A 12,426-nucleotide genomic window follows, 5' to 3' on the forward strand; every position below is an offset into this window, starting at 1 on the left:
AATAGAAAAGAAAGTATAAACAATAGATAAATATCAAGATGTTTACAACACCTATCAGTTTCTATAATTGTTCCAAGTAAATTCATAACTACAGAACCTAAGTCAAAAAACCATGCTCTTTCAGACTAATCAAAAATCATGTACATATCCCCTATAAGGGCCCAAGACATTCTAGAGTTTTTTACTTGATAAGATATATTTTATAGTTAGTCTCAGGCTATGTTCCTATTATACGGATATGGACTTCCATAAAACCAGGTTAGGATATATTATTGAAAAAGCGGGAGTCTAACAACACCACCCAATATTCTCTTAGCAATCTGTATGGACAAACTCAAATATACTTTTAAGAGAATCAACAGGACTCAATCAATTAAAAGTACATCAACGAGTTTGTATCTCTCTCTTGATTTGATTTCCTCAAAAACTGCGAGTACTAATCAAATACAAGGAATTACTTGGATGGTATCAAAGACCAATATCCAAGGATCAATCAATGACAATCAACAACCAAAGGTTGGATTACTCTAATTGATGATCTAACGCACAACCTGTATTATTTCAATTATAAAGATAAAATAATATAATGCGGAAATTAAAATAACACAGACACCAGAAATTTTGTTAACGAGGAAACTGCAAATGCAGAAAAACCCCGGGACCTAGTCCAGATTGAACACACACTGTATATTAAGCCGCGACAGACACTAGCATACTCCAAGCTAACTTCGGACTGGATTGTATTTGAACTCCAATCAGTCTCCCAATGATCCAAGGTACAATTGTACTCCCTACGCCTCTGATCCCAGCAGGATACTGCGCACCTGATTCCCTTAGCTGATCTCACCCACAACTAAGAGTTTCTACGACCCTTGGATGGATGTCTGACCTCAATATTTCTTGTCTTCCCTTGGCTGTTTTCAAATTTAGAGAAATTTCTCACATCCCTTCTTGAAAGCTCAAGATAAGAAGCTTTCTGATTACTGAGTCTAGGACCTCTAGAGATCGGTTCTAGAGGATTTTCCGAAATGGGTCTCCATATTCTAAACTTAGATTTACCAGAGTCGTTTTTATAAGCACAAGACATGCTTTCATTAGCAGCACAAGAATTTGTACCACTAGAATGCACAAAGGTTCTGTAATGATTTCTAGGGGAAGAGATCATTCTTATAAGTTTTCTGGTTTCCTATGGAAATAAGGTTCACTGCTGTAGTCGACTGACTATTTATTCCATTGACATCGAAGTGAAGCAAATTGTGAAGATTAACAATTTGTTTCCTCCTAGCAAAACAATGGATAACATAGTGGTTCCCTTTTCCACAGAAGGTACAAGTTCGTGGAGGAGAAAAAAAGAACGGCATCCGTTTTAACTTCACAACCCTGTTAGAAGATGGTAAGTTATGTAAGATTTTCTTGACACAATCTTCTCTTGGAGGATATTTCTTCATGTACTATACGTCAGGAACAAAAGAATTTTTCCTTAAGACAGAGTTATCCTTTTCCAAGGACTTGCACTGTTCATGGGATAGTGAAAGGGATGCTTCTAGTTTCTCTTTTTTAACACGAAGTCTGTCAAGATCAGATGAATGCGTCTTGATCAAACATTTTTCTCTAATTGACCCTTCTTTGAAAATATTCTCAAGATCACAGATCTTTTCACGTTGTAGATTATTTTCTTGAAGAAGTTTCTCAATATCCCTAGAGAAGGACTCAATATCCAAGGATCAATCAATGACAATCAACAACCAAAGGTTGGATTACTCTAATTGATGATCTAACGCACAACCTGTATTATTTCAATTATAAAGATAAAACAATATAATGCGGAAACTGAACACAGACACTAGAAATTTTGTTAACGAGGAAACCAAAAATGCAGAAAAGCCTCGAGACCTAGTCCAGATTGAACATACACTGTATTAAGCCGCTACAGACACTAGCCTACTCCAAGCTAACTTCGGACTGGAATGTATTTGAACTCCAATCAGTCTCCCAATGATCCAAGGTACAATTGTAGTCCCTACGCCTCTGATCCCAGCAGGATACTGCGCACCTGATTCCCTTAGCTGATCTCACCCAAAACTAAGAGTTTCTACGACCCTTGGATGGATGTCTGACCTCAATATTTCTTGTCTTCCCTTGGCTGTTTTCAAATTTAGAGAAATTTCTCACAGCCCTTCTTGAAAGCTCAAGATAAGAAGCTTTCTGATTACTGAGTCTAGGACCTCTAGAGATCGGTTCTAGAGGATTTTCGGAAATGGGTCTCCATATTCTAAACTTAGATTTACCAGAGTTGTTTTTATAAGCACAAGACATGCTTTCATTAGCAGCACATGAATTTGTACCACTAGAATGCACAAAGGTTCTGTAATGATTTCTAGGGGAAGAGATCATTCTTATAAGTTGTCTGGTTTCCTATGGAAATAAGGTTCACTGCTGTAGTCGACTGACTATTTGTTCCATTGACAGCGAAGTGAAGCAAATTGTGAAGATTAGCAATTTGTTTCCTCCTATCAAAACAATGGATAGCATAGTGGTTCCCTTTTCCACAGAAGGTACATGTTCGTGGAGGAGAAAAAAAGAACGGCATCCGTTTTAACTTCACAGCCCTGTTAGAAGATGGTAAGTTATGTAAGCTTTTCTTGACAATCTTCTCTTGGAGGATATTTCTTCATGTACTATACGTCAGGAACAAAAGAATTTTTCCTTAAGATAGAGTTATCCTTTTCCAAGGACTTGCACTGTTCATGGGATAGTGAAAGGGATGCTTCTAGTTTCTCTTTTTTAACACGAAGTCTGTCAAGATCAGATGAATGCGTCTTGATCAAACATTTTTCTCTAATTGACCCTTCTTTGAAAATATTCTCAAGATCACAGATCTTTTCACGTTGTAGATTATTTTCTTGAAGAAGTTTCTCAATATCCTTAGAGAAGGACTCAATATCCTTAGAGAAGGACTCAATAATGTTATAGATTACACGTTCTCAATCAATAGACTTTTCAAATTCATCGATGAGTTGATCATGATTATGAAGATCAACAAACTCAGTAAAAAAAATTGCGATTCTGGTGAGCTCCATTTCAGCTTTTTCCATTGTATCCAATGTCTCATTGGAGGAAGAGTGATCAACACAAGATGAGACAATCTTCCTACCACAGGATTCGGAAGAATCAACTAAGGAACAATCCATTGAGGTATTCCCGAGACAGCTGACATAGTTGAAATCTTTAGGAGGCATCTTGGTATGCGTAAGAGAATCTGTCCTCAGACTCAGATTGCTACAAACACAGACTTGTAAGGTCTTGAATGTGTTTGCCTTCTCTGATACCAATTAAAAAGGCGGGGGTCTAACAACACCACCCAATATTTCGTTTAGCAATCTGTATGGACAAACTCGAATATAGTTTTAAGAGAATCAACAAGACTCAATCAATTAAAAGTGCATCAACGAGTTTATATCTCTCTCTTGATTTGATTTCCTCAAACTGAAACAACGAGTACTAATCAAATACAAGGAATAACTTGGATGGTACCAAAGACCAATATCCAAGGATCAATCAATGACAATCAACAACCAAATGTTGGATTACTCTAATTGATGATCTAACCCACAACCTGTATTATTTCAATTATAAAGATAAAACAATATAATGCGGAAATTGAAATAACACAGATACCAGAAATTTTGTTAACGAGGAAACCGCAAATGCAGAAAAACCCTGGGACCTAGTCCATATTGAACACACACTGTATTAAGCCACTACAAACACTAGCCTACTCCAAGCTAACTTCGGACTGGACTATAGTTGAACCCAAATCAGTCTCCCACTGATCCAAGGTACAGTTGTACTCCCTACGCCTCTGATCCCAGAAGGATACTGCGCACTTGATTCCCTTAGATGATCTCACCCACAACTAAGAGTTTCTACGACCCAATACTAAATGTATCCTTTATATAGTCTTTCAAATCAGGGTTTTGCCTTGGTAACAAGGCAATCAATATCCACCGTTAGATGAAAACCTGATTTAGATTCAAGCTAATATTTCTCAACAGTTAGATCGAAAACTTAGCTTGTTATACACACTTGACAATGCACGTTTCTAGGTTTGTTAACCGTACCCAAACGTCTGCACTTGTTGGTTCAACATAGTTAACCAATTGGTTAGCCATATGAGAATTTCATATCATCCATGTTCTTCTTCACTATAACTAGTTCAAGTGACTTCAAATGAACTAGTTAGAGAGTTGTTCAATTGCAAGGAAATCTCATGTACTACACAAGACACAATTGAAGCAAAGATGATTTGATTCACTTGAATCGGTTCATGAAATTTTATAGCCACGGTTTGCAAACTGCTTTCCTTAGTCTTTTTAAGTTTAAGTTCAGAAATCATCTTTAGATATATAACCTTCTTAAGTTCGCACACTAGGTTCGCGGACTTAAGCAACCTGGAAGAGTTTACAAACTCCAGGAGAAAATCTCGGCAAAATACCTTCCGCCGGTTCGCGGACTGGTACTCACGCAACTAGTTTGTCAACTCCAACAAAATTTCTTGGGATGAGAAGTTCGGCAGTTCGCGGACTGAGTTCGCGGACTTGGAAACAAGCCATTCTTCCGGTTTCTTTTGATCAACAAAGTTCGCAAACTTTGGTTCAAGGAATAGGACTTATGCACATATGTGTTTCCACAACAATACTTATGTCCATTATTGCTTATGTAATCTAAACTCTAATTCCAATTATTGAAACATTCTTAGAGGACGTTATATAGTTGTTACACCATTTCTCGTCAAAGCAATTTTCAAGATGATTGAAACATACTAGGTAAAGATAAACTTGATCGAAGCGAAAAGCTTACCAACACATATTTCGAGATATAGATAAGCGAGGTATACTCGGCTAGAAATACCAAATGTATATAATCCAAGTCTATATATATAGCATACGACTTCTTGTCTCAAAGAGTAGGAGATAGAGTAGATAGACTTTTGAGTGACAGATAAGTTCAAGTCTTCACATAAATTTTTGTCGAGAAGTTCCACCGGTTCCTTGAGTAGTTCTTCTTCTTGTATGATGAATCGCCATGAAGTCCTTGATCTCAACTACACTTAGTATCATAGTCCTAGACTTAGCTATAATAGACTATAAATCAAGACTTATAGTTTTGATCACTAACATTGACAAACATGCTTGAGATAGCAACGCATGCGAGTTCGACCGAGCAATGCTCTAATAATTTTTTTGGTTCAACATTGGTTTTCACTATTATGTTTTTCATGTTAATATTCCATTGGACTATTTCAAAGTGAAAATCATTTATCCAAGCAATTATAATTCCACCAGCTAATCCTATTGAATCAACGATGCAAATATTAAGGTACAAGGAAAATAAAAATTTAACTAGGGGTCTTTGGGATTTAGTAAAAACAACAAACGTCCACGTACAATTTTAAGATGTTAGTGCACCGCAAAATTCTGCTAATCGGTTGTTTGGAATCATAGCATATCAGAAGTAGCTTTTCTACTTCTAGAAGTCGAAAAGTCAGAAGTTAGTTTGGTTGTCAGATTTCAAAACTAAAATTAACTTTTTTTCTTTTCCAGCATACAATTATAGCGCGTTTGATACAAATCTGCTTCTGACTTCGACTTCTAGAGAAGCTCAGCTTGTTGCGAAATTGAACTATTGTCCTTCCTTTTGATGGGCCTTCACAAATATCCCTAACAAACTTTACAAATATCCCTAGTGGAATAATTGAAAATTTTCATTAAAAACATAATTTTAATGATTCCGCATTTATCCTCCTCATTGTCCCTCTTCTTCATCACTTCTTACGACAGAAAAAAATAATCAAATCAATGAAATTTCTCCCACCATCATCTACGTCGCTTCCACCACCACCAGAATCAGCACCACCAAAATCTACACCACCACTTCGTCAGTTCATGTGTTTGATTTTATGTTCTATCATGTTTTTCTTGCCCTTATTCTTCAACCAGATCCATCAACGACATCAGTTCATCAAAAAAAAAAACGATGGAGAAAAGTCGATGAAAATCATCAACAACAACTGAAAAACGAAGATTAATCAACAAAAAATGAATCGAAAGATAAGTATGATATCTCCTTTAATCGATGGAGATCTGATTTTATGTTGCGATTATAGATCGAGATCTGGTTTAGGTTACGATTTATGGTGGTGGTGTAGCAACGACGACGGATGAGGTATGTATTTGAATCTAAGTTTCTTTCGGTACTGGTGGTATTATAAGTGATTGTGACGTAGATGAGAATAGTTTAGAACTAAGAAATTGATGATGTATATGGAGGTGGTTTTGGTTGGAATGATGAAATTGGTGTTGGATTTGGTTCTGATTGTTTTTGGTGGTGGTGGCAGTGGTGGAAGCGATGACGGTGGTGTTTATGAAGCTACAGGTAATGATCAATTGTTGTTGTTTATATGTTTTTATTGGATCAATTGTTGTTGTTGATCCATTTTATGGGATCAACTCCTGTTGTTGACCCAATTTTTTATTGGATCAACTATGGTTGTTGATCCATCTATGGGATCAACTCCTGTTGTTGACCCAATTTTTTATGGGATCAACTATTGTTGTTGATCCTTTGAACTCCTATTGTTGACAATATTTCCTTGGATAAGTATAATCATACTTGTAGTTTAAATCATGCTTTGTAGTTTAAATTATGTAAATTTCTTCCAATGTTGAACTTGTGGTGCAATGGTCAGATGATGCGTGTTCAACTCACGCCAAGTTCACTCCATTTACATGGATCAACTTCTACTGTTGATCCTTTTTTTTGATCAACTATCGTTGTTGATCCCCTAAACTGGATCAACTTCTACAGTTGGTTCTATTTTTATTTGGATCAACTACTGTTATTGATACAAAAATATCTGAACCAGTGGTGGCGGCGGTGGCAGTGGTGGCGGTGGCAGCGAACTAGCTAGTGTTAGTGGCGGCAACGAACTAGTGGTGGTGGAGGACTGATGGTGGTGTAATGGTGGTGGTGAAATATTAGTGGTGGCGGTTGGTAGGTGGTGGTTGTTAAACGGTGGTGGTAGAATGGTAGTTGAATGTTGGTGGTGGTGGTGCTAGTGGTGGTGGTGAAGTGGTAGAGGAAGAAATTTGTTCCATTTTAAAATAAAGAAAAATATTATATGGATGAGGGTATTAAGGTAATCTACTATTAAATGGATAAGGTTATTAAAAAGTAAGGACATATAAATAATATACCCTTCTTGTAAACCCGTTTCTATTAACGATGATTAATTTTAGTTTAAAAAAAAAAAGAAAAAAAAAAATTCGTCTGAAAGTGCTAAATGAAAAACGTGGATTGTAGCCCTACCAATAGAGCTGCACATGGGCCGGTACAGTCCGGGTTTCTTGTGAACCCGGTACATGTACCTGGTGTTGACCGGTTCTCATATCTCATTACATGTACACGTACTCGTACCTGTACCGGTGATACCGGTCCGGTTCTAGCCGGTACCGGGTTTTTACATGCAAATCAAGATCAATTTACACTGAACACATCAAGATCGTATACATACAACTGCTAAGATTAAACAGATAGAAACATTCTGATCTATTTCAAGGATTGGAGGCATTCATCACTGCCAAGATCCAAATTACAAAATGTAACATCATTAAAACAAATCATTTCTTCCAAATCTTCTAATCTTCAACTGAATCTTCTCATTCTCAAATTGAACCACTAATTCTTCATCAATTCAAACCCAATCTTCATCCCTCTGTTATCTTCAATGTCATCAATTTTCCATTAGCTGCAACTTCCTTCAAAACCCCAACTTTCAATTTCAGAAACCCATTTGAAACAACCATCGAAGTCGTGGTATACCATTCCAACTCAATCTCAAACATTACATAAATTAAACATTCAATTAAATACAATGTAACATAAATTTAAAATAAAACATGAACCCTAAATTTATTAAAAACAGAACTGCATGTTATTTCCAAAATCGATTGAACATGAGTTGTTGTACCGAAAATCAATTACGTGATGGTGGTCATACTTCACAGATCTATGCTATTCGTCAATCCTTTAAGATTCGTTGATGGAACAACAAAAGAAAGAGGTCAAAAATATTCATGTTAGGTATGATTGTACTCCTCTAGTTTCTGATCCTAGATGATGTGAACCTAAGAAGTCTGTTTTAATCTTCAATTAGGGCGTACGTAATATCTGTTTATGGATTGTAATGGCTCTGTTATGCTCGGTCAGCGAAGAAGAAGAAGAAGAAGGAGGAAATAATGAGTATTTGTTTTCTCTTCGGCCGTGAAAAAGAAGGAGAGAATAAGTGAAAGTGTGTGTTAACCTAACATGGCCAAATGGGTATTAGAGATATGTTATACCTAGGAGGGAGAGGGACGGTCAGGATGTAAGATTCCTAAAAAAATCTAAGGCTATAACTAACCGGGACTTATGGGCCGGACAGACCTGGACTCACCCCAGAACCAGTACCTGTACCGGCCTACACCAGTTCTCAATTTTAGAAACCGGTACCTGTCCCGGATACTCCGGTTCCGGATCGGTACACCGGTTCCGGACCGGGTCTTGTGCAGCTCTACCTACCAAAATGAAATCCTGAATCTTTCCCTAGTCTCACGAACTGACTTCGTATCTTACGTTGTCCCCGTAGCTGACTTCACAACCTACGTCATCCTAAAGAACCTTCGGTAACAATGTCATGCGCATGTTCGTAGCATCTCCAACCTGAATGGTAGGTAAGAAGACTAAAGAAAAGAAAAGATATATAGAAAGCGAAAGTGAAAAGAAGATTAATTATTTCCAATCGCTTTCCTCCACATTCCTTCGATTCCTGTACGTCAGGCTTAACAACCCAAATAAGGAAAGAAGTTCTCTCCCTCATTATAAATTCACTCTAAACTCCATTCCTTAAACCTCCATTACAAAAACAAAAATGGTTCTTCATTCCCTAATCAATTTTCTCAATCTCTTTAATAGCTTTGCAAGAAAATATATACTTTTCAGTTTCATCTCTTCATCATCGATGGCATCAGAAACCGGGAAAAAGAGAGTTGTTGTTGTTGGTGGTGGACTTGCTGGTGCACTGGCTGCAAAATCTCTTCAATCTGCTGCTGATGTTGTTCTCGTAGATCCGTAAGCATCTCCAATATATTATGTACTCCATTTTCTTTAGTTGTTTCGACATACCATTTTTACAGTAATAATCATAATTTTTTGTTTGGGTACTTTTGATTGGAAATAGTAAGGAGTATTTTGAAATTACATGGGCGGGCATGAGAGCAAAAATTGAGCCATCAGTTGCGGACAGAATGGTGATAAAGCACAAGGATTACTTCACAGATGGGCGTCTTGCAATGTCTTCGGCTGTTGGTGTCACAGACACAGAAGTATTAACTGCTGATGGAGAGTCGATACCATATGACTACCTTGTCATTGCTACTGGTCATAATGATTCGTTCCCCAAGACCAAAAGCGAGAGGGTTGAACAATATCAAGCAGGTACTTTGCATTTTCTTAACAACAGAATAAGTTTATGTACATTCTCATGAATTTACATATAGAGTCCGCAAATTGAACTGTTAATCCTTTTTTGTATATGACAGAGTACAACAAGATAGAGTCAGCAGATTCAATTTTAATCATTGGGGGAGGGCCAAGTGGAGTTGAACTTGCCGGGGAGCTTGCTGTTGATTTTCCCGGCAAGAAAGTGACTTTGGTTCATAGTAGGGAGAGGTTGTTAGATTTCGTCGGACCAAAGGCTTCTAAGAAGGCTTTAGATTGGTTAACCTCAAGGAAGGTTGAAGTAATTTTGGGTCAGTCGGTTGATTTGAAGTCTCATTCAGATGGAGATAAAATGTTCAAAACATCAAATGGAGAAACAATTATAGCAGACATCCACTTCTTTTGTGTGGGAAGGCCGTTAGGTTCATCGTGGATGAAAGATTCGGTACTTAAAGAGGCTATAGATGCTCAAGGAAGGGTGATGGTAGATGAACACCTAAGGGTGAAGGGTCGCGAGAATGTCTTTGCTATTGGAGATATTACTGACATTCCGGTAAGTACTTTAAGTAAACTTTTGGAAGTCAATTATTACCATGAAAATCGAAGTTCCATTAACTCAGCCATCATCTTCTTCAAATTGAACAGGAAATGAAACAAGGGTACCTGGCACAGAATCATGCTGTATTGGTAGCTAAGAACGTGAAGTTGTTGATGGAGGGAGGAAAAGAAAGTAAGTTGAGAAGGTACGAAGCTGGTTCAGACATGGCAATTATTTCCTTGGGTAGAAGAGAGGCTTTGGCTCAGTTCCCTTTTGCCACTCTTATTGGATGGTTTCCTGGATTAATCAAATCCAAGGATCTGTTCATTGGGAAGACAAGGAAGACTATGGGGGTTTAATCCACATAAGATATTTTCGGTAGATTAGGAGATTAGTTCATGTTTGTCTGTAGCCTTTGCATTTTATTAGGTATCTTGAGTATAGTTTGATCATTTCTATTTTAAATTTCCAGTCGGGCTTGAAATGGGAGTTTTTTTTTTTTTTTTTTTTAAAGCATTGAAATGGGAGTTGTTTGTGGTATTGTGGTTGCATAAGTGAGGTTATATATATATATTATATATATATATATTTAATCAGTGTTTTTGTTGAATTGATGGCATTCACAAGTGTTTTTGTGATAAACTTAAAAAACACCTAAGCGATTAGTTCACTAAATCTAATAGGTTACCAATTTGTTTGGGAGGTACTCCAAAATTAGACAAAACATCCTTCACCATTTGATTGGTACACCATCAAACAAATTGATTCCCCTATTAACAACATTCCAAACATACATAAATTTAATAATCGTCATGTTCTACTCTAAATTGAGATATACAGCACAATTTTAAATTTTAGTGTACTAGAAAAATTGGCTAACTTAATTCACTTTTTTTTTTCTTACAATCAGCTGGGCTAAAGGCCAAAGAAAAAACAAAACAAAAAAAAAAGGCTAGAAAGCCCAAAGAGCGAAACAAAAATCAAAGAAACAGTTACAGAGTCTAAACAAACATGGGTGTTCTAAATCTTATGAAAAACAATAAGCTTAAGACCAAGCTCAACTCCTTTCATGAGCAGGCACTAATAGGATTGCTACCTCCAATGGCACAATCAATAACATCACCGTGTTTGTGACTAAGAATAGCTCCACTCCGTCCAGACCAATCTTTCTTTCACCCATCAGTGCTAATCATAAAATATGACACCTTCTGGTCTAAGACACCAGCAGGGAATGGCGACTTTTATAGAAAACCAACAATCACCATTCCAATTTTGCATAAACCTTCGATGAGTAGGGCTGTCTAGAGCTAGGATGAGCACTCATCTTCAATTGAATATCCTGCAAAACTGGAGACTAACTTGCAAAGTAGAACACTTTGTAGAAGCAAATTATGTTATTTCTTTCCCTCCACAATTTATATATAATGCCAATAAAAACAAGCTTCTTGATAGAGCCTATAAGGTTTGAACCACTAAAATGCTCAACACACCAGTTGACCTCTTCCTCCCAACTATCACATATAATTTTATCATACCCCATCTTAAGAAGTAAACCATACCAGATGGTAGAAGCAAATTGGCAGTCATGAAAAATATGAGCTTTAGTCTCAATGCCTCCATGATAAAGAACACAATTTGGATTTTCCAACAGTCTCAATTGTTTCAATTTTGCTCTTGTCTTAAGTCTGCCATATGAAAGAATGCCTAGGAACGTGATTCTTGAACCAGATTAAAAAATACCACTTCATAGGATCTTTATGGGAAGATGTAACCTTATAAGTGTCTTTAATATAAAAATCACCATGAGAATTAGCTAAACAAATGTAGTATCAGACTTAGAAGTATTGAAATCCACACCTGCAATTTGAGAGATCACATTTTGAGCCAAAACTGTAGAAGGTGAGGGAAGCTTCCAAGAGTCATTAGCAATACAACGTGCTACCAAAGCATTTTTATCAGGAAAAATATCATTTATAGTATCAGTATCCACCCAATCAGTGACTCCTATTAGGATGCCAAATATCATCCAGAAATTTAAACCTTAGAACCATCCCAAAAATAAAACTAATCTGATTCTCAATAATATCCCTACGCTCAAGAATTCTTCACCAGCACCAAGAAGAGTCTTGAAGGATCTTCAACTGCCAAAAGTCCCTATTCTTTGTCAATTTTTTTTAGACCCAATGAGTCCATACACTCTGTGTTCTATAGATAATATTTGAAATGTGCTTAAGGCTAACCCCTATGGGCTAGATTGAACTGTTAGATTGGCCAAAAAGTGTTGGAAATCATAAAAAAAGTGTGGGAAAAAAGTTAACACTGGCATTTGGTAATTTTTCTCTCCTAGCAGT

General features: G+C 36.9%; 1 protein-coding gene across 1 annotated transcript; it reads left to right on the forward strand.

Moving 5' to 3' along the window:
- The first annotated feature begins 8,911 nt into the window (after positions 1-8,911).
- LOC113304461 (apoptosis-inducing factor 2-like) lies at positions 8,912-10,832 on the forward strand. The gene is made up of 4 exons (XM_026553590.1): positions 8,912-9,168; positions 9,278-9,534; positions 9,639-10,090; positions 10,183-10,832. Exons 1-4 carry the CDS (start codon positions 8,969-8,971, stop codon positions 10,432-10,434), a joined length of 1,161 nt encoding a protein of 386 aa, XP_026409375.1. The 5' UTR covers positions 8,912-8,968; the 3' UTR covers positions 10,435-10,832.
- The last annotated feature ends 1,594 nt before the right edge of the window (positions 10,833-12,426 follow it).

Source organism: Papaver somniferum, chromosome 8 (genome assembly GCF_003573695.1).
Source record: "Papaver somniferum cultivar HN1 chromosome 8, ASM357369v1, whole genome shotgun sequence".
In the NCBI taxonomy this organism is placed as follows: domain Eukaryota; kingdom Viridiplantae; phylum Streptophyta; class Magnoliopsida; order Ranunculales; family Papaveraceae; genus Papaver; species Papaver somniferum.

Bases quoted from the DNA above. Each gene is read 5' to 3' on its own strand.
- LOC113304461 (XM_026553590.1), top strand. From the start codon at position 8,969: ATGGTTCTTCATTCCCTAATCAATTTTCTCAATCTCTTTAATAGCTTT. The intron at 9,169-9,277 runs GTAAGCATCTCC...GATTGGAAATAG, and splicing joins GATGTTGTTCTCGTAGATCC to TAAGGAGTATTTTGAAATTA. The intron at 9,535-9,638 runs GTACTTTGCATT...TGTATATGACAG, and splicing joins GGTTGAACAATATCAAGCAG to AGTACAACAAGATAGAGTCA.